Source organism: Saccoglossus kowalevskii, chromosome 15 (genome assembly GCF_978046115.1).
Source record: "Saccoglossus kowalevskii chromosome 15, keSacKowa6.1, whole genome shotgun sequence".
NCBI lineage: Eukaryota > Metazoa > Hemichordata > Enteropneusta > Harrimaniidae > Saccoglossus > Saccoglossus kowalevskii.
The window spans coordinates 15,786,033-15,807,953 of NC_140655.1; the positions used below are offsets into that span (position 1 = coordinate 15,786,033).

Consider the following 21,921-nt stretch of genomic DNA (forward strand, 5'->3'; position numbering starts at 1 on the left):
CTGTAGAATGGTACATATCAAGTCTTAATATGCAAATCAGTCTGCGCATTATCCTGTCTGCATCATCTACGTACCAAGTTTCATTGAAACATGAGAAACAGGTAAAAATGCTGGCTAATTAATACGCAAATTAGGTGATTATATGCACAGATGTTTACCCAAATTCAATTAGGTCTGCTCATTGTCCTATTGCATCTATGAAAAAGTGTCATTGTAGTGAGATATCAGTGAAAAGTCAAAAACTGACTAATCATTATGCAAAATAGATAATTAATATACACGGATTTTTACCAAAACCTAATCAGGTCTGTGCATTGTCCCAGAGCATCTATGCATCAGGTTTCATTAAAAACGTTACCAACATATGCTTCTTGAGATATCCGTGGACAGACAGACAGACAGACAGACAGACAGACAGACAGACAGACAGACAGACAGACAGACAGACAGACAGACACAGACACACACACACTAACTGCAAAGACTCCCATTGTGAGCATCGAACACTAAAGTAAAAAATCAAATAATTTTAATCGATATATTTTTGGCAATTTACAAATCAATGCAATGAGCAAAACAAGCAACAATGGTCACATCAGGTGTAACTTTCAAAATCATGTCGACTGGTTTGGAGTTAGTTGCATGGTTGGGTCAACTCAAAGAAAGACGTCACATTACTATTCGGAATTAAAAGTGGTGTAATTTACATTTAATGCATCAATAGATTCTGAACTACTTTTGTAAATAAACATCATTATAATGATTATGACTGCGGTATTGTTATCGAAAATAGTACAATGAGGCACGATCCGTGATTTTTATGAAAGACAAACAGACAGGCAGGCAGGCAGGCAGGCAGGCAGGCAGGCAGCACAGTTTTAGCTTAATCTCTTAGTAAATATACTGGCTGGTTTGAAATTAGAATAGAACACAACAGTGTCCCATACTGCCATTGTAATCACATGAATTGAGAGTTAAAAAAGCCGGCATATTGGATGCACACCATGTATATATATATCAAAGTAAACAGCTTTCTACGACATATCTTATAAATAAGATACTTTACTCATACTAGTATAACAAGACATGAATGTCACAGTCCCAGTTATTTAATTATAAAATACTCATGTTAAAATAATACAAGGAACATCTGCAAACAATTAAATTAATACGTCTTCTATGTGGGTACAACTCATCATAAAGTGATTTCCCTTAAAAATGTCATTGACCCGGGTTCATAAATCTGAGTAAACCTTGATGTACCTTTAATAACAACTTGACTTCTTTATTAATTCAGGTCTTTGTATATTACCAGAACCTGGGTTTGTTTCAGTGTCACCACTAAAATTCCCATCAAAATGTAGCCCTGACACCCCACTACATTTTTTTCTACTGAGATTAGTAATGGTACGACCCATCTGTTACTGATTCAGATCAAGGTCATGACCAGGTCATGACATAACTAAAAACCACTTCTTCGACTGCAAGCCCGATAGCCTATGAGCAGGCTAACTCACAATCGATTTCAGAATTCAAAATTACAGTGTTAGATATTCTGTATCGTTAACTAAACCCTACCATTGTAATGTACTGTGTATCGTAGGACTATGTTGATGTGTAGGATGCAGCGCCCTCAAGGACGATGCATTTATAATTCAAGCACAGTTTGTGCCCAAACTGTTTCACAGCCCCACCATACAGACAAACCGGGAGATGTGTAGCATCGACCGAGTGTTGTGAAATTTGTATGAAATAACAAACATTTGGGATTATTTATCGGTCAACATTTTGGAAAATTCAGCGTTTCATGAAAACTGTGCATTTCAATATTCCACACTCTCCACATGTATATACCCTCTCTAAAAACCCCACGACTTCAAGTTGGACTCTTGTTGCAAAAAACAGCTAAAGAACCATGATAAGGCAAAATAATATCCACCTAATCAAGTCTAGCAACAACACAATACAGCGTAGTGACGAACATATCAATTATTATCAAAGATTAAAGCCAGTGTACAAATAACCGTATTCAATAAGTTAAAAATACATTTAAAAAACAAACAAATTACAGCTGTTACCAAATCTGTTCAAATTCTTTTAGTGAGTTGTTGATGGAAAATCAAGATATGCGACTAGAATTATCAGCAATGATATACTCCATATCTGTGAGTCTGATTTGAAGAAAATGAAAATTGAAATGAAAAACTACTATAAAAGTGCACTTCAAGTTGAAAAAACACTAAGTTCATGTAAGTATTTTTACAAATGGCCGCCGAGATCTCATCGAGAGCGGGAGAACCACGAGACTTGCTTTTGCCCCTCATTAGAAACGATGGAATGGAACTCGTCTGGTGGCCCACTCGAATTATCAGCGACCATTTGCGAATAATTAGCCAGTCAGTATTTATATTTAAATAAATTAATAATTATTTCAAGACCTTAGTCTGTCGGTATAACCATTGTTGTCGTACAAAGCAAACTAGTATGAATCTTTATGGATGACACAGCTACTGTATCTAGACCAATGGGACCAATGTACTAAGTGTGGAAGATCAAAGGTTCGAACCTCACCCACTGATTATCATCGTTCTCATTAGATGAGCAAATGCTACGTGTCTGACGTGTGCAATTATATTATTTTCAGTATGTTCCCTATAAAGAGCTGAGCTGTCTGGAAAAATTAAAGGGCGGTGGTCGTCGCGCGCGTCGTGTTCGATGTGATCTATTACAATGTATACAACGCGTGCAAAATTATTATATCTCATTTGTTTGCATGAATTTCGATCACGCGTTGCCTGACGACCACTACCATTTAATGCAAGAAGACAGCAAAACCGCTGAATTTAAAACCACCAAAACAGCATAAAATAAAGCGTTATATTTTCTCCTGGAACATTATATTAGTTTCGAGACATGCGCCACGTAGCAATGCACATACATGATAATTAGTGGCGATGAGCAAAACTCCCAATTTCCAAATGACTTAACGCTATCGTGATTCATTAATTGTAATATAAATGTGTTCATGGAAGACTCGATAAATAAAATAAATATTTATAAAGTACAGTTGGTTAATAATGATTGCCTAACGAATTACCAAAGACAACTATCACACCTCAATCAAGGCGGTCATCGGTCGACTTGTAATGTGTAATGGTTCGTCCAGCTCAAGAATCAATAAATAACAATACTGTGTTCTTGAATATTTCCATGGTACCTGTTTCAGCGAACATGACCTATATATAAGAAACAACAGTAACAAACTATGATCACACATGAACTATTAGAGCCTAATTCTTTACACACTTAAAAACATTCAAAGTTAGCGTAAGATGGGGACAACCGACATCATTACGGGCAACAATTTATCGAATTCTCATCTCTGTTTTTTTATCGGTTTCCAAGATGCACGCATTTCATCGTATGGACATATTTTGCCAGGTTAAATTGCCTGAAATCGTCATATATTGTTATTCATAGTTTTCTAATACTGTTACAAATTTATAAAAATTTATAATAATCTAGTTTCGTATGTGATAGTCATGACCATGATGAAACAATTGCTGCCGGAATACGTAATGAATCTAGCTCAAACAGACCAAATGTTATGTACACACATTATATTGTGGACACAGCTTGATACAAACCAACGTGTTTCATTCTGAATGACGGCTAGACCGACACATTTTTCAATATCCTTGACTACTGTCTATTATAATATACGAAACACATAACGAATACTACACACAGAAAATTCATAAAATGATAGAGAATATTCTTTATAATTTTTCTTCGCATCATGTTTTACGTGCAACTAAATGACTCGAAAAGTTTTTTGAAAATGAAATGAGCATTCTCATGTTGTATGATATGCAGCAAACCTCTCGCTGTCTGTTCCAAACACCATAATTGTGTTAAACTCTTGACAGTTAACGAATAATTCAATCTCACAGAATGCCGACATCTAATTTAGCAGACCATTTCAAAATATGAGAAGTAGCCTGGAGTGATTACAATAATTACGTTTTGGCGTTGATTGCATCCTACGACGTAAAGTTGTCAAATCCATGCGAAAACAAAACATTAGCACATTGTTTGCTGAAAGCCTTCAAGGATAGCCAAAATAAATGTGGGTAAAAACGGCATGAGAAGGCGATGAGTTAATATATATATATACATATATACCTTCCTATGGAGACTTTAACTTCTCGATACTATTGTACGTTGCCCGTAATAAAGACACGTATCTCTTGTCTCTCCCGAAACCTGACGGTGATAACGTTGTTGTTGTGTATGCAAATGAAAGATCGTTGTCCAAATCGAAGTAGGCCCCTTGTCCACCAAATCCACTGTGGCCTATCAGGCGATTCATTGGTATCTATAACGCAATTACAGGAAAAGTGGTTTTAGACTTTATAGGGAAATTAAGGTGTCAGTTTAACTTACTTAATTTCTTCGGAATGTTTAGGGGAACTAATTATTTTTATCTTAAACCTACCATAACTGATAGTATTATACTATACTATTGGTTGCAGTAAGATTTTAGTGAATAAAATTTACTGATCACTAATACTTGCAGGGAGAATATTACTCTTAATTATTATCTTTTGTAGAATGGCATGGCCGCTATCATTATAAGAATCAATATAATGTAAGACAATTTGTTTTATTAGCTGTGGTTCCAAAATTATTGTAAGAACCAACAAGCAACAAATCAATTACTTAAAAACTATGTCGTATATATTGTCTTAAGGTACACTGTTAAATTATATGCTGCAACACAAGTACACAACAGAAGTAAAAATAACATGTTAATCTGTTCACCACAAATTCACAAAATAGTCCCGTTTATAGTCTGCACTTCCCTTCAGAAGATTGGCTTTTTTGAGTAAAAAACTGAAAAGTAACTCAAATTTTGTCTGTTGACTCCAAAATTAGAGTTGATTCCAAGACACATTTAGGGGATATAGGGAAAAATTGCTGAAGAATATGGGCGAAAAAAATGATGGTGAAAAGGTTAAGTCGTAGATCTGTAAAAAATGATTTACCTCACTTTTATTTGTCCTAGTTATAGTGGTTTAAGTTCACGCCGAGATAAAAATAAAATATATAGACATGCAGATTTGATTACAAACCAGAATAAGTATAGTATACTACGGCACATTTGCTTTCTAAACATTCAAAACATATCCGCGGAAATCTACGGTATTCTTTTATGCAAGTTGTATTATCAATTAACCTATTTGAAGTCTTTAATATATGCGTTGGCGAGCCTGAGTTAATTGTGTCAAAACCAATCTGATTAAATCAGATATAATCATTGGGCCTCTTTTATTACATATAAATTTAGTACGACTTAAGAAGTGGGTGTTCATGAAACAAATCCTCCGACATGCTTCTCATCGAATTTTGATCAATTCATTAGGCCGCATTTAAGAGGCATCTGTTTGCGTGCGATCTGATGGACGCCCTAAGATGCTGAAAACTTTACTCCCGCCGAATCTACATAAATATTCGGCAATGTTCGGCTGTTTGTTAATTGCTAACTCAGATATCTGTTGCATTTGGCATACGACACATACAACGTCATATGTGACATGCTACAACGAACATTTATCCGAAAATAAAGCTTTAACGTTATCAACTTTTGCATACTGTGCGCCTGACTGTGCGCTACGTAAAGCGCCGCAGTCTAGTTGTAAACGCCGCCGTATGGGACATATATAGAGAGCATACAAACTATAGAAACCGTGTCATGATTCAGTGTGATCGTAGGTTGACAGATCAACACTAAGTACACATATGCTTTCCTTAAAAATCACTTTGCTTACAATACAGTGAAAAAACAAATGCTCACTCTCACGTACCTCTTGTAGAACCGGATGTGACATCATACCATTGCACCATTTTGCTGTATCTAATATTATTTCATCAAAGGTTTCTTCGCCGCACGTCGTGAGATTAATTAATGTTTTCGGTGACACCAGTGTCTTTCCCTCGTATTGCCCACCGTTAACTAGTATATTGAAAAGTTTAGCTATCGATCTTGCTGAACCAATGCCATTGAAAGCAGGTATCTCTAATGATCTGTATTCCTCACCATTCATTTTGTATATCTGTATGTACAAAAATTGAAGATACAATATGGACGATAAATATGTATTTTTTTTTAAATTACGTAAAGCATGTAAAAAGTATAGTATAATGTATAGTATTTGTTCGTTGAAATATAGAAAACTCTACTACGCATGTGCAATGATTGTTATTGTACGTTTCAAAATAATCAGAGCACATGGCGGGTACACGCAAGTCCGAGTAGAATTGCTCATCAAATTAAATAAACAATCCTTATCGTAAAATGGTGAACAACATTTCCCCTTGATTTCAAATGGTCAACCCTTAATTTGTTTCAATGGAAATATAGCTCACAGTTTACAACAAGTATTTATTTTTCATCTGATTTGCTCACTAAATTGTGCTCACCACTTAACCAACCTCGAGTACATGTGTATTTGAAACTGTCATTGTTCATCGAACGATTACTCACTGTATGATGCAAACATGCCGATTTTAGGTCATGTTAAATTATATTATTATACATCTGTCACCGTAAAACCAAGTTACGCGTGCCCTAATTTTGCCGTATTGCACTGGATAATGCGAATGAAATAATTACATGCGTAAGCGTCCTCTATAATAAAAACAAACATAGCTGTCACCAGAGTTTGACCAGACTCTACACAAAGAAGTTCGCTGATTCTGTTCTAAACTTTTTGGATTAGAAGGAAAAGATGTATAATACTAGTACTAAGGTTATTACGAGGATACTCAGACAGTACGCCGTCGCATTGACCTCCGCTGCGCGTCGGTCAATACTTCCGCTGTACTGTCTTCGTGCATACTTTTCGATATCCTCGCAATAACCTTATAATCTTATGCACCTCGGCAGCACCCAACGACAGTAGTAGACATGCTTTGATCAATACTGCATTTGTTGAAAGATATATTGTCACTTGGAACATTACACTGTTAATTGGTAAACGCATGCCTTCAGCTCCAAGTCCTGGCGACATTTACATATTAGTAATAGGATCAAAATAATATCAACACGTATCATGTACGAATATAAATGGCATTGCACAGACAACCTTTGAACTTGACCGTGTGATTATGTTGATACATGTACAGATAAGATGTACATATATCAAATCAAGATTAGTTTCTTTCAGTTTACTGTAAGCGCGTGAATGAAAGGAGCACCTAATCACCAACATCGCCAGCAAACTTGCCAACGAATCGCCTGTGCTGATTCAAACTGGTGTCTGGAGATCGTTATCAGATTAGGCCATCCCATTTTTAATAGGAGGCCAAGATACTTTTACAAAGGAGCATGATCGGTATATGAATTTTCCATAATAATTTGTATCGTTGTTGTAATTGTACTTGTTTAATTTATAACTTTTAAAATAGCGCAAAATGAGAAAAAATACGAAAATGTAGCATAAAGTAAATACCATTGCCTCCTTTTGAGAATGGGGTGGCCCAATGTGTTTCAAATTGATAATGAATTCCAGACATCAACACAGGCGATTCGTTAGTAAGTTTGCTGACGATGTCGGCAATTGCGTGTTCCTTTCATTCACGCGTCCACAGTAAACGAATGTCTATCTTTGTATTCGTCACCAAAATTATTTACGTTTGGTAAAGTTGGCTATAAGTACAAACATTACTGGTATATTGCAGTTCAATCGAAGCATATATACAAACTAAGCAGAATTCCATAGGTCGAAAAACCCTGTCATCAAGAAAGCTGCTCTATGATTGGTCTGGAATAACATTATTTCCACATTTATAATCTTACCGTCCAAGTTATGTCGCCTCCTTTAATAATTGTTTGCGATGCCATATCCTCGTATCTCAGTGATTTCCACGTCCGTGACCATAGCGACTGAAGCAATGGATGCAAAGAAAACAGTTCGAAGGTGTTCGTACTCTGTAAGTCAGCGACGTGTTGATGGAGATTTACTGGCACACCTATATAAAAATCAATATCTGGCGGGAAGAAGAATAACCATATGAATAAGTAGATCAGAATATTGTTTGCATTACTTGAAACACAAGAACATTTATACTCACCAAACGGCTGTGCAATCTCTTGATGGAAGAACTGTCCAAGACTACGGTGCATTGGGTCCACGCGACGGATCACCTGGTCAACAAGCCAACCATAAGTAAGAAAATGGAACCCACTTGATGTGCCCGCAGGCCACATAGGTTTTGCTGTTTCCAATATATGTGCCAAGTGTGAATGGTCTTTAGCGATGTCAAAGGTCATACGTTCAGTCGTCATTGGAATTCCAGCCTATAAAAATAAAACGTATGAATCATATAAATAAAAACATATATAAATAATAAATTGTACATCACATTTGAGATCTATGAATGAATTCTGACGATAAAAACAATATGTTATGTACTCAAATTTCATGTACGGAGTGTCAAAATCCAGACCACTTCTCCCTTTTAACTATTTGATATTACACCCAAATTATAGATTTTAGGGTCGTGATATTAGTGAATGGTAGACTAAGTGCTGTCATATTTGACTTTGGCTTGATTATGTCAGCTTTTCTCAGTGTACAACATATCTATTCAATCAAAGACAATAGTTTCTTATATACAACGTCCGATGACCTTACTAAATTTTGAATTTTTTAAAAAGAAGCAAGTTTACCAACTTTACCATTTACTACCCTTATTAATCAACGATAATTCAATTATCAATAGAAAACTTTCGTAGCGTAATCAATTAAAAATATTCGCAATGGCTGACGAGATCTCGTTGAGAACTAGAGAACAACGAGACTTGTTTTTGACCCTCGACCCTCATCGGTCCACTGTTCCAAATGCCATGATTACATATGCCAGGGACTTTCGATGTATGATTCAAAAAATGGAACACGACTTGTGGAGGAAAAACAAGTTTCGTGGCTCTTTCGCACTCACCGACGGATGAGGTCACTTGCGTCATGTCCATTGATTCCCGCTTTTCCAGTGATAACGTACGTGTTGCTCTGATATGTGGCAATAAAATGGCCGCCAAATTGTGGAACTTCAATGGGGGGGGGCGTTAAACACCAAACTTTCTGCAATAAAAATATTAACATACCTCGTGATTGAGTACATGTTTTATAGTAATATTGCCTTTCCCTTGTTGCGAAAATTCCGGCCAGTAATGCGCCACTCTTTGATTGTAATCGGCATAGCCACGATCGACCGCTACGGCCATGCACAACGCAACCATAGCTTTGGTGACGGAGAATGTCATTGACATCGTGTTTTGCTTCCATTGTTTTCCAGTCTCTACATTTTCATATCCACCCCATAAGTCGACTACTTTATTGCCTTTGTAATACACAGCAAATGCTGATCCTGAATCTAGTCCTTCTTCGTGGATCTCCCTGAAATGGACAAACCAATTGTCATATATCTTTGCCAGGGCTAATGCGCCACAGTTGTTGTGGCGACTTCATTTTTGTTGACGTATAATAATTGCCGGGTTGCGAATGATTATTTTGATTGTTATTTTGGACTTTCGGGGTCAATCGGGTTACATCGGTCACATTAGTTTGTAGCTCCACCATTTAGTGCGTGGTACTTGCATGGATTCCTCTTTTTTGCCTCACGTTTGGAGGCGCAGTTTCACTTCGGAAGGAACGGGCGTGGCTACAACACGGAATCTTTTTTCATTTTTACTCAAATTATAATCTATTATTTTTTTTTTTTACAAATGTCCATCGCAGGGCAACAAAAACTCGGCCAATAGATTCACTGCGAACGTACAACTACAGCAGCAATAGCACCAAGATCATAGTATGCCAACCTATGAGAACAAAACAAGCAATTTCCCTTTCATATTGTTAACCCACATAACACCCCCTGATAAATGCGATATTTTTTTTTGAATGATACAGTACCAAATTTTAGTCGTCGCGCCACGCATGCGCGATATATTTTGGTCTAATATAAACAAAGACGGCGACTTTGACTGTTGAGCAGATCAACGAGTAAAAACTGAGACGTTACCAAGCTTTATTTAAATATTGTTTAGGCAATTGCAAGGTGTCGAAGGAGTCGCCGGCGGTAATAAGTGCAAGTCGCGCCAATATCAAACCTCATACTTGTGATTTCCATTAAAAGAGCGCATTGGATTGTGGGAAAATCAATGTTTATTAACACAAATGTCGCACAAATGTTAACTGATCCAACCATGCCAACATACTGACAATAGTATATATTATACGTATCTAGTTACAATGGTGTCGCAGATAGTAAACATCGACGCACGTACGTGACACACGGTGTTACGTATGTTTACAGAAATAATTGAGAAATCCCGGTCAATAATTACGTGCTTTGCTGAATGCGTTATGTTCAGACAATTATACCAAAGCCCAGGATGAACAGCTGAGATTAAAAAGATTAAAGGGCGGTGGTCGTTGCGCCATGCATGCGCGTGATATGGGACTCATATAAACAAAGACGGCGACTTTGACTGTTGCGCATATTACCGAGTCGAACTGAGACGTTACCAAGCTTTAACTGGATATATTTTTTTAGGCGATTAGGAAGTATTGAAATAGTCACCGACGGTATTTTGTACACGTCGAGCCCAGTTCAAAACTCATATTTTCTATTAGAAGAGCGCATTGAATTGCGGGAAAATTAAGGTTCATGAACACAAATGTCGCACATGCGCGGCGCGACGACCACCGCCCGTTATAAAATCTTTTGTTTTTGCTGATCACTTAATTGTCTTTCTTATCTGCTTAAACCACGTGTTTGACGCGATCGGTGGGAAATCCGAAAAGGTAATCACACATGGGCAGTGATCGTCATGTTTTCTAACCTCTCACTCGACTGGAAACTCTGTCTGTAGGCCCATGAATATATACAATTCACAAAATCAAAACAGTGTTGATTAACTTTGACCTTTTTGAGACACGTTTCACTTTTCTCAAGTAATGTAACATGAACGTGGTTCAATAATGGCAGGTGGCCTTTTATTAACCAAGATATACGATCGAATTTTATTGTTTACAGCGTTTGTCCGCGGTAAATATCTGATTGTTGGTTCCGCTTTATTGAGCGAGAAGAGTTGTAGAAATATTTGGTTGCCATGGAGATACCAAATTATACGTGTACACCTAGCTGCACGATGACTTGGAACATCAGCGTACGTTTAAAAGTGTGCGAGTTTAGTCCCATTTTTCACCACAATGTTTTGTCGCAGCTATGGTGTTGACAAAAGGTGCAGTGGCAATGAAACGGGTCATGACCACATACATTTAATGAAGTTCATACAGTCTGGGAGGTTGCGGCATGCACCAACAGTATAATATAGAACAGGGCAACAAGTGAGACCACGCACTGTTAACGACAATGCGTGGTTCTAGGGTCATTCAGCTATTTGTTTACACCCACCCAATTTGCATATAAGCCTGACCTGAACTCACATGAATGATTACGACAACAATCGCTCGGGCGTGTCTTTTTCATCCAAATCTATGTCGGATTGAACAGTACACCGAAGCACGGTTAAAAAAAAGCTCTTTTTTAGTAACCGCGACCGAAGTGAAAAAGGATTCCACCTTCAGGCGAGATCGAGTAGATGTATCGCCGGCGAAATGTGGCAGTGTCACGGTGTTTAGACCAATGGACACTCACCTAAATACCCGAGCAACCTCGTCGAACCATTTGTCGACCTTCCCATCTGTGCGGACAGGATACGTTGTTTGTAGCATATACGGGACTTCCAACGCAATAAACACGCACACTAATATAAAGCCAGCACTTGGTAAATGCATCTCTGTACACGAGTCAGTCGCTGTGGGGAAAACGTGTTGTGTACTATACCGCACACCAATCACGGAGACACACACGTTAACATTCCGTTCATATCACAGATAAGGGGTATTCGCTTAAACCAGACTGCCTAACTTCATTATTATTAAACCTCGACGCCCTACGAGCGCCTATGGCGTATTGATCATGTATTGATTGTTTATTCACACAGAATCAAATGAGAGCAACATCAAAGCTTGCCACTCGTAACGCATTCTCTGGTACGTTATTATGGCAATACTTTCAAACACACGCACTGATTGACTATATAATAAACGCGGTATGTGATATACATTTGAATACCGCAAGGGAAACACGACGACTATTTATTGCTTACTAAGGTTTCATGGTTGGCTATTTAAATCATTCCCATGGGCGTGACTGGAAGAGTGTAACCTGTGCATTTTTTTGGCACGACGTGTCTGTATATTTTAATTTTTCTCGAATGTGCCGACATTTTGTTTCTGCAATACATGTATTTCTTCCCTCTCGGAAATCTTTTTCTAGTACAATTTTTCAACCACCCCCATGAATTCAATGGTCAATCCCTTGCCGTGTTTTATCTGAATGTCACAGGGTACTGTATAGGTAAACTGTCAATGCACGATAACGATTAATTTCAAGAATTATGATTGTCGGTGACCTACATATTTTGCCCGTGCCTGTGAATCTGTAAAGAGCCATACGTTCACGCCCCACGTGACGCAGTGTTGACGTGTATGGATGACGTAGATATTTTCATTGTTTGGAAAATATATTGCAGCACCCATAATATTGTAAAACCATTTATTTTCACTGACATTTTAATTTCACTATTTTGGTATTTTTAGCATATTCACTGTGTTTTAATTTTACGAATTTGTCTAGAAAACAACGAGTTTTATTATTATTTTCCATGTTCATGTAGATTTAATTATCGGGTTTTACCTATCGGCGAAAATAGAGAAATTAAAACCCAGTGAATAATTAATGCATTTACAGTATGTAAATTTACCTGAAAGCACGTGACTCGTCAAAATCACGACGCGGTCAACTTCCCCATTGTGTATCTATTCTTACAATAGATAGTGAAAATGTCCCATGCTTAGAATGATATTAAATGAATCTGAACTCGTCTGTCAAAACATATTCACAGCATTCTCGATTTTTTATTGAATATAAATGTTTGAAATCTATGGAATTTTCACCAAAAACTATTAATTTTAACTTAAAATAAGTTTGCATAATTTTGTTTGACATTTTGAATTTGAATTGACGTATTGTTTTTATGTTCACTAACAACATAAATTCAAAACACCGACGTAGATGAGGGCGCTTCGCAGCGAATACACATGTATTTTCAACTTGAAAGCTCCAGCATAACGGTGCTACAAACATTGAAGATATTCTGAGCTGCAGAGAAATAAAAAATACCAGTTTTGTCTTAGCCAGAAATTACTTCCGAAATATGTTGTTTAATTCGTCCAGTGGAGAGGTCCATATTTATTTATAGAAATTACATAAACAATGCACGATTCTTTACTGGATTACGTTCGCATCATTGCGGTGGTTAGACTAGAATTGGAGAAAAAAATGTTTACAGCAAAATTATCAAAATCTGTATGAAAATACTAATGTTCATGTGGTAGATCAATGATCTTATTGCTCGGGCTGGGCGACTGGGTAAATCATATACTAATGGACATGGTAATTGTTAATACAGCGTCGCCACCTTATGCAAATATTGATCTAGCTGGCTCCCCCACCATATTAGGCCTGAACCTCAAGTATAATCACAGTCCCTGTGGTATAGTGTACGGTCTGGTATTCAGGTTATAAGTCACGCGATATGCACCAGTGGTAATTGGTGCAAGTCTCCCAGGTCAAACCTCACACTTGTGATTTTTATTAGAGGAGCGCATTGGATTGCGGGAAAATCGATGTTTATCAACACAAATGTCGCACATGCGCAGGGCGACGACCATCGCCCTTTAATCGATAGTAAGCTCTTATGCAAAGGGTGTCTTTTTTGTCGGCTGTGATTGTAATTCTACCATGGACAACAAATAACGTTCAATTATAACACAAACAGATCTAGCCAATAACTGAGAACGAAAGGTGACTAACATTACCGCGCGTGTGAGGCACATCTTTAGGCCCCAGTAGAATTTTGACCGATACAAATGTTGTCTCTCGCTAACAAGAATTTGTGCAGCCAACTAAGCCATGGTTATTAGAAGTGGGTGATTTAAGCGATGAATACACATGTACATTATATCTACATTTCTATTTTGAGCAGTATATGTAATCCGAGTACTAAATCTATTTTATAAGGACAGAATAGCATGGATAGATTTCTGACATGCGGAGTGGTTGTCAAATTATGACGTCAACAACCTCGTTCGGGGTCGGAGGGTTCATGGCGCACGCAGTAACCTGCGTCTACATATAAAATTGTAGCAAGAGAGGAGGGACGGATTCAGGGAAGATTTGTAAAGTTGTCAGTATTTCGCACTAATCAAATTTTTATTTGAGAAAATATGGTTGGATATAAGTGCTGGAGAAAACTTTCAGTGACGTTCACTTACACAGCCTGAGTGTCGGTATCGCCTCTGATAAAGCTATGAAAAATGTAATAACACAAATAAATGCATATTAACAAATTTATTGGAGGAGTGAAGTGAAGGGCCTTATTTATTTATTTATTTATTTGAATTATTATTGTTAGAATAACATGATGTATTTTTACTTTGATATCGGAACTCTGACATAGAGGGCGCAACCTTATAAAATCGAGGACGAGTCGTAATTAAAACCACAGTCCCTCCATAAACGGACGATACTGTCAGTTCCTTTCTGAAGTGGTGGGTAGCTGTTGTGTTGTGACTGCTAACTGACTAGTTACAATTACTGAAATAGGACCGTTGTATCGTGTTCTTATCTTCTCATGAATCGCATAGAAAGTTGATATGCAATGTAAATATAGTTGGGAAAACACTTCAGGTTATAAATGACAAGAGTAATTGGTAGCGCCCAAAAGCCGAATATGCCAAGAAACTCGAACGTATCACTTATACACTCATTATAACAGGCACAATAAATACACCGTCACTGCATTGCGTTAAACTGGCATTCTATTACATTTTGAGGGGCAAAATTTACCCGTCGTGTCGTGTGCCTTCTATATTCAGTATTCAAATTGCAGAGCATAAAGGGACTACTGATATTTTTTCTCCGAATTTTATTTTAAATAATACATTTCCTGTGTCATTGGTGTGGGTTTGTAACGGCTACCGCCGAATGTGGGCGCTATACCGTACATTAAATAAAAGTAAAACAAAATGGCCGCGGTTTTGCGTCCAGGTCTCCAGATGGCGCCATTGACATCAAGTTTTGTCAAGATCACATAAAGACAACTTACCGATAACCCTGGAAAAATGTCAAATACGTTGCCATCTTGAAAGGCTAAGCCTCTCTCTGAAAGATTCTTACTGACAATAATGTGTGTTATTTTTTCTTATAATTGTGTGCGTCCTGCGTTCCATTTTCTACGCTCTCTATCACGTGACCGATTTCAACAAAATAGCCACGACTCGATCATCAGAAATCTACAAAATCACAACTATTGCCGCTTTAAACCCACCCCATAGCGCATACGCTTGGATGGGCGGGGCGCATGACAACATCGACAACAATTCTAGTTTATTGCAACGAACTTGCGGCAGATATAACTTATTACACTAGTTTCGCACATAAACAAAACCAAAATGTAATGTTTTAGTTATGATTCTTTGCATTTCCTCAGGTGTTCGTTTCGAACGCTATGATGCAATGAATGTGCACGTTTATCACTGTCCTCACGTGTTCGTTTCGAACGCTATGCTGCAATGAATATGCACGTTTCTCACTGGGAGTTTTCTCGTCACATGCTATATATTACTATTATTTGGCAATAACAAATGAATAGTATTAGTTCTTGTACTAGGTTTCTCCATTTTTGATCAGTTGATCATAAACCCACAATCACTACGAACTGTGCTAACAGTCATGTGATCTCGATTCAGTTAGATATTTAAGGGACTTTATTCAGATTTGGGGCAAGATCACAGGTTTTCTAGTGCCAGATACAAGAACTTGCTCGAGCCAATCAGATGGCTGAATTCAGACTATCTACTTATAATAACATATATAAATTATTTTCAACAGTTATGATAGGTATTCAGTCAGTTGTACTGTAATCTATCACTTTTTTTTTTTTTTTTTTTTTTTACAAAATACTATCTTTAAATGAGGTGGCGGCGGCACGGGGGGGGGGTCGCCCCTAAAAAAAATGTTGGGGAGCGTCACCACTTCAAAATCAAGCTGAAACCCTTTGTGTCAGCAAAATTTGCCCCTCAAAATTCAGGAAATAGCGTTTCAGAGGGTCTAGATTTCAAAATTGTTAAGGGGGAGCATGGCCCTGACCCTTCTAGTGCCGTCGGCGCGAGGTTGGTGAGTAGATCTCGCCCCCATGCAATATTTCGTGCCGCCGCCTCTGAAATGCCCAGTATAAAACGGCCGAGAATTATATTTTTAAGTTGTAACTTACTAAGAAGTTCACATAAAAGCTTCTGATCTGAAATTCCGACATATAGGTACATAATAACATCATAATACTTTTTGATCCCAGACGGGTGAATGAAACCACCCTATAGCTCCGGGTATAGAAGCTAATCACGTGTTGGAATAAAAAAGTTTCAATTCATTTTTATTTCGCCACGGCCATTTCTGACCATCGACACGCATCTGTGGCGTAACGTATAGTTGCAGTTGACTGAAAGCGAGGCTTAGAATGCAAATTAGGGCAGCAATGGCCGCGGTTTGATAAAAGCGAATTAATTATTTTTTTATTTTCTCTTTTTCCATATTCTTAATGCTATCATATGTTGATTTCACAAGTGCTAAATATCGTGCATCATCACCCATACCATATGCGGATAGCTTTGTCGTGGTGTATGCTAATGATAAGTTTGTAAATGGATCGAAATAGGCTCCTTGACCTCCGTGACCTTCGTGCCCGAATACGCGGAATGACTCGTACTGCAAATAAGTAAATACAAATAAATAAATAAATCTTACGTTATAATAAGTTGAAAACTTTTGTTATTGAGTGAAATTCCCACAAACATAAATAAATAAATAAATAAATAAATAATTAAATAAATACATAAATAAATAAATAAATAAATAAATAAATAAATAAATAAATAAACAAACAAATAAATAAATAAATAAATAAATAAATAAATAAATAAATAAATAAATAAATAAATAAATAAATAAATAAATAAATAAATAAATAAAAGCTGAAACTGAACTACAAGAAAACATACTTACAGGTTGTTTACTTGTCATACCATGGCAGTAGTCCCTCTTAGTATGCAATATTTCATCTACCCTATACTCATTACATTCGGTGAATTTCTTGACGAGTTCACTTGATAGCAATCGTTTTCCTTCCCACTCACCTCCGTTATTCAATATAGCATATAATTTAGCCAATGCCCTGGCTGTACCAATACCTGTAGCTGATGGGATTTCTAATGACTGTAATGAGTACGTGTTTTGCCGTTCATCCTGCGAAACAAGAAAAGTGTTTGCAATATACGACAAACAATGTAGTACTGTCGAAACGACCAAATTCATTTCCTTGATTTTTATAAATATTTATAAACTGCACAATTCAAACTGAACAGACAGGTTTCTATTGGTCTATGGAATAATGTTAAATGACGTCATGGCGCACCACGCTCGCTGATTGGCTGGTTGGATTTAACTGCTATTGAAATTTATAACTATTTTTAAAACTTAAGGAAACTAGTTTGTTGTGTCGACAGTATTAAATAATTAGAAGGTATTATGAAATGTAATTTCTTAAATTGCTGCTAATCTTTCTCCTGTAGTAAATAAGTGATCGCGACACCGATTGGCTAATAGGCGTGGCATGCTGTTGATTTAAATTATATATGAGCCAGCTACGTGTTTCGTCACGTGGTATATCAAATGAGTTTCCATAGCGACGAAAATGCGACCCATCATTTTTCAGCTATAACAAACTCCAGTGAACAGTGTGGGTATCCCTTGAAACATAACCACACCTAATTAATTGTCGGTATTTCGAGCTACAATTACAACAACGGTCTAAATGTTATATCACGCGTGTAGTTGCAAAGTTGTTACACGATCCACTATATCTCGTAGGGAAGTCACGTCACATACTTACTGGTCCGAAGAGATCGGTGTATATGAACGCCCTATTACTCAGACTATTAGGTCTAAAGATGAGATCTTGCATTACGAGTCTATATTTTGAGTTGAATATTTGCTTCATAAACGCCGGCATACCGGGATGTTGCAATCTTGCTACTCTGTAATACTCCTCTTTGGGTAACCCGATGTAAAAATCAATACCTATATATAAAAAAAAAAAACAAGTGACATTGTGACTGGTGAATTGATCAAGTACGTTTACAAATCCAAATCATCAAGTTACCAATAGTCTGAACGAAAGCATGCCCACGTATTAGTTACATATCATTGGCAAACAATTATCGTAGAACTTTTAGACTGCCCAATCGCGGCTTCGAGTAAATCCACTGGGTTTTAAGTTCACGAACTTTGCAGGGAAACAATGAGTTCTATTGTTATTTTACATGTCCACGTGGATTTTATTTAGCGGATTTACATATCGAGGAAAATAGCGTAATTAAAAACCAGCGAATAATAATTGCCTTTACAGTTCCAACTCGACCCAGCGTGCACTTGACTTTGCACCAAGCGCAGTTAGCGGTAAATAGATTAGTGCTGCTAGAGCCGATACATATGTATGCATATTTAGAATACATTCTTAGGGTGATTACTAAATATTGCTCGCAATTCGGCATTAGTGACTTTCTGTGATTAGACGTACACGACAAGACAGCGCCCGTTGCTTTTATATTGAGTCACAATGAACTGCTATCAGGATATGTGTAGAATGGGAACGTTTTGTCATGTTGAAAATCACTTTTTAAATTTAGGATTAAGGTAGTAATCTTAAGGTAGTGACAAAATATTATTCAAATAATTTAGGCGGGGCATTTTCATGGAACACAATGTTAAAGCAAAATTGCATTTTTGTCACTTTTGAAAACCCTGCTTTGTTCAATAATTCCTGCTTTTTTAAATAATTCAGGATAACAAAAACTACTCCATTAGTCACGATATATAACTTTTTAACCAAATGTCACTACGGCATCATAACTCCATCATAGGAACCAATGGTAAAAACTCTTTAGTTCTGACAGAATGGCCGCCAGCCGCCACTACAATACAACCATCATTCTCCATGGAAATAGTCTAGTGAATAACTAAATATCCTTTTATTTATTGGGAGTTCAATATATTGCAAAATATACCAATTTTATAACAATGTAGGATCTTTTCAGCATATGTCACCAACTCCGTCGAAGACAAACTCTGAAATACAATGCAATACTTTCACCATAGAAAGGAGTGCAAAATAGAAAATTATATTATTTTCAATTGTCAAATTTCGAAGATACGATGGAGAAGTCCCAACTGACTTTCTTCCAAGAATTTAAAACATCATGTATGTGGTTCAATCGCTCTTAACACAATTTCGCCGATCATTTGGGCCTAAGTTTTTCTGAGTACATGCAAATCAACACTACAATGTTTAGTGTGTACTTGCCAAATACATCTGCCACTTCTTCCTTGAAAAACTGTCCAATAGTTCTATGTTTTGGGTCTGCATGTCGCAATACACCACTTAAAAACCAGCCATACGTGATGGCGTGGTAGCCATGTGCTGTTCCGGGCTCCCATGTAGGTGTTGTCTTAGCTAATAGTTTGAATAGTTTGTCAGTGTCTCTTACTGTTGTAATATCCGGGTGTACGTATGGAACTGCAAGTCCCGCCTACAATTTAAAATATTTAACGTGATACAATATATATTTCAATTTTCGAAGTTCAGCCAATTAATCAATCAATCAATCAATCGATCGATCAATCAATCATTGAATTGTGAAATAGTCAAAATTAAATTTTGGTTAATAATTCAAGAAATATTTCTAGTATATACTAGTAGTTTTTCTCTCCCGTCTTTAGATAGCCATTGCAGGGAACAGGTTAACATTCTTGCGTGTGGAAAGTGTTTGAGTGGCCTCCATCTTTATTTAACTGACAATTACACAATTGTATTGGAGATGGTAGATTTGTTTGCTAAAAACCTACTTATTAAGAAACACAAACAGTTAACAGCAACATCATGTTGATCAAAATATCATCACTGAGTGAAGAAAATAAATGTACAGTATTTCTACAATCAATTCTACCCATTCATCGTATCATGAATTATTTGTATAATTGATCATATTGATCAAAATATCATCACTGAGTGACGAAAATAAATGTACAGTATTTCTACAATCAATTCTACCCATTCATCGTATCATGAATTATTTGTATAATTGATCATATTGATCAAAATATCATCACTGAGTGAAGAAAATAAATGTACAGTATTTCTACAATCAATTCTACCCATTCATCGTATCATGAATTATTTGTATAATTGATCATATTGATCAAAATATCATCACTGAGTGACGAAAATAAATGTACAGTATTTCTACAATCAATTCTACCCATTCATCGTATCATGAATTATTTGTATAATTTAATTTCCTCACTCATATATTTCACAATGTCCAGTCGAAGTGACGGAAGAGCGAAATTATTTATACTTTTAAACTTATCATCATTCACAAACACTGCTGATACAGTTTATATAAATGATTGTATTAATTATACTTGATATGAGACTGATCAAAAAAAGTGATTGTAATAATGATGTGATCACGAAGAGTAGGAAGTAAAATGGGCGTGGACTGTTTGAAACCGTGAGTTCAAATTTCGAATGATTTTTCTCTCTCTCAACACAGTCACTGTACTAGGAAAGTGAGTGGCTGTGCTCTCAAATATATCACTGAAAACCGTTTACTGAGCTTACCTCGTGGTTAACAAGTTGTTTCAATGTTATATCTTCCTTTCCATTCTGTGCAAAATCTGGCCAATAGTGAGACACTTTCTGATCATAATCCAAATAGCCACGATCTACTGCCATAGCAACGCATATAGCCGCCACTGATTTAGTTGTTGAGTAAACTGTCGACATCGTGTCTTCAAGCCACGGATCACGTGCTTCATAATTTGCATATCCACCCCATAGGTCAACTACTTTTTCACCTTTGTAATATACAGCAAATGTCGACCCCGCTTCTAAACCATTTTCATGCAGGTCTCTGCGAATAAATTACTTACTTTTAAGGCTGTGGTATCGGTGATATTGTCACATTGGTCAAGAGAATGGAGTGAGGTTGATTGAAATTCAACAAATCGCCTAACCTGCGTGTCTCAGCTGGTCCCAGACAAGCTAATCATAACATCCGACTGGGTGCTTTTTACACGTTTAAATGTAATTTAAATGTGACGTCATTTCTAAAGGTCTTCCCATAGTCATCATTGTATAGCCACTGAACTCTAAGTCATACACACAACTGTTGACCCTTGTATGAGTGTTATAAATTTGATATGTTAATGCCGCTCATTTGGCACAAATGTTACCTGAAAACACGTCTCACTTCGTCAAAACCGGACGCTACATATCCGTTGATCAAAGCTGGATGTGGTTTACTCAGTAAACTCGGTAGATATTGTATGGATATAGAAATACAAATAGCGACCAATGCAGTCCACAAGTAACCCATGTCATTGGACGTTGCACTTATCCCATGGTGCTTTGCGATACATCTGCTTTGACGCGGATATGAGCGTAGTCGTAGTTCATATTTAGTCAACATTTTTATCTCAGATAAAAGATGTTACTATTTTGTAGATATAAATCTAAAACCAATTGTGTTAGATGTCTGTGAGGCAAAGCACTACCATAGATTGTCACATCTGCGGCCTTTAGCAAGAAACCTAATAATGTTTAGT

The 21,921-nt window shown here is 36.9% G+C and overlaps 2 protein-coding genes across 2 annotated transcripts; both read right to left on the reverse strand.

Moving 5' to 3' along the window:
• Window positions 1–507: 507 nt before the first annotated feature.
• Window positions 508–12,009, reverse strand: LOC100377472 (beta-lactamase domain-containing protein 2-like). Its single transcript, XM_002734762.4, has 7 exons — window positions 11,728–12,009; window positions 9,170–9,461; window positions 8,137–8,362; window positions 7,862–8,052; window positions 5,868–6,116; window positions 4,186–4,378; window positions 508–3,236 (listed from the first exon to the last, which is right to left on the reverse strand). The coding sequence occupies exons 1-6, from the start codon at window positions 11,865–11,867 to the stop codon at window positions 4,190–4,192; spliced, it is 1,287 nt and encodes a 428-aa protein (XP_002734808.1). The 5' UTR covers window positions 11,868–12,009; the 3' UTR covers window positions 508–3,236; window positions 4,186–4,189.
• Window positions 12,010–16,603: 4,594 nt separating this feature from the next.
• LOC102805894 (beta-lactamase domain-containing protein 2-like) lies at window positions 16,604–21,785 on the reverse strand. Its single transcript, XM_085508472.1, has 6 exons — window positions 21,550–21,785; window positions 20,936–21,227; window positions 19,616–19,841; window positions 18,146–18,333; window positions 17,260–17,499; window positions 16,604–16,962 (listed from the first exon to the last, which is right to left on the reverse strand). The coding sequence occupies exons 1-6, from the start codon at window positions 21,783–21,785 to the stop codon at window positions 16,762–16,764; spliced, it is 1,383 nt and encodes a 460-aa protein (XP_085364598.1). The 3' UTR covers window positions 16,604–16,761.
• Between the last annotated feature and the right edge of the window lie 136 nt (window positions 21,786–21,921).

Coding starts and splice junctions, on each gene's coding strand:
- LOC100377472 (XM_002734762.4), bottom strand. CDS start 11,867: ATGCATTTACCAAGTGCTGGCTTTATATTAGTGTGCGTGTTTATTGCG. Junction 9,462..11,727: donor GAGGTTGCTCGGGTATTTAG/GTGAGTGTCCAT, acceptor TGTCCATTTCAG/GGAGATCCACGAAGAAGGAC. Junction 8,053..8,136: donor AGAGATTGCACAGCCGTTTG/GTGAGTATAAAT, acceptor TCTTCCCGCCAG/ATATTGATTTTTATATAGGT.
- LOC102805894 (XM_085508472.1), bottom strand. CDS start 21,785: ATGTTGACTAAATATGAACTACGACTACGCTCATATCCGCGTCAAAGC. Junction 21,228..21,549: donor GAAGTGAGACGTGTTTTCAG/GTAACATTTGTG, acceptor ATTTATTCGCAG/AGACCTGCATGAAAATGGTT. Junction 19,842..20,935: donor AACAACTTGTTAACCACGAG/GTAAGCTCAGTA, acceptor TTTAAATTGTAG/GCGGGACTTGCAGTTCCATA.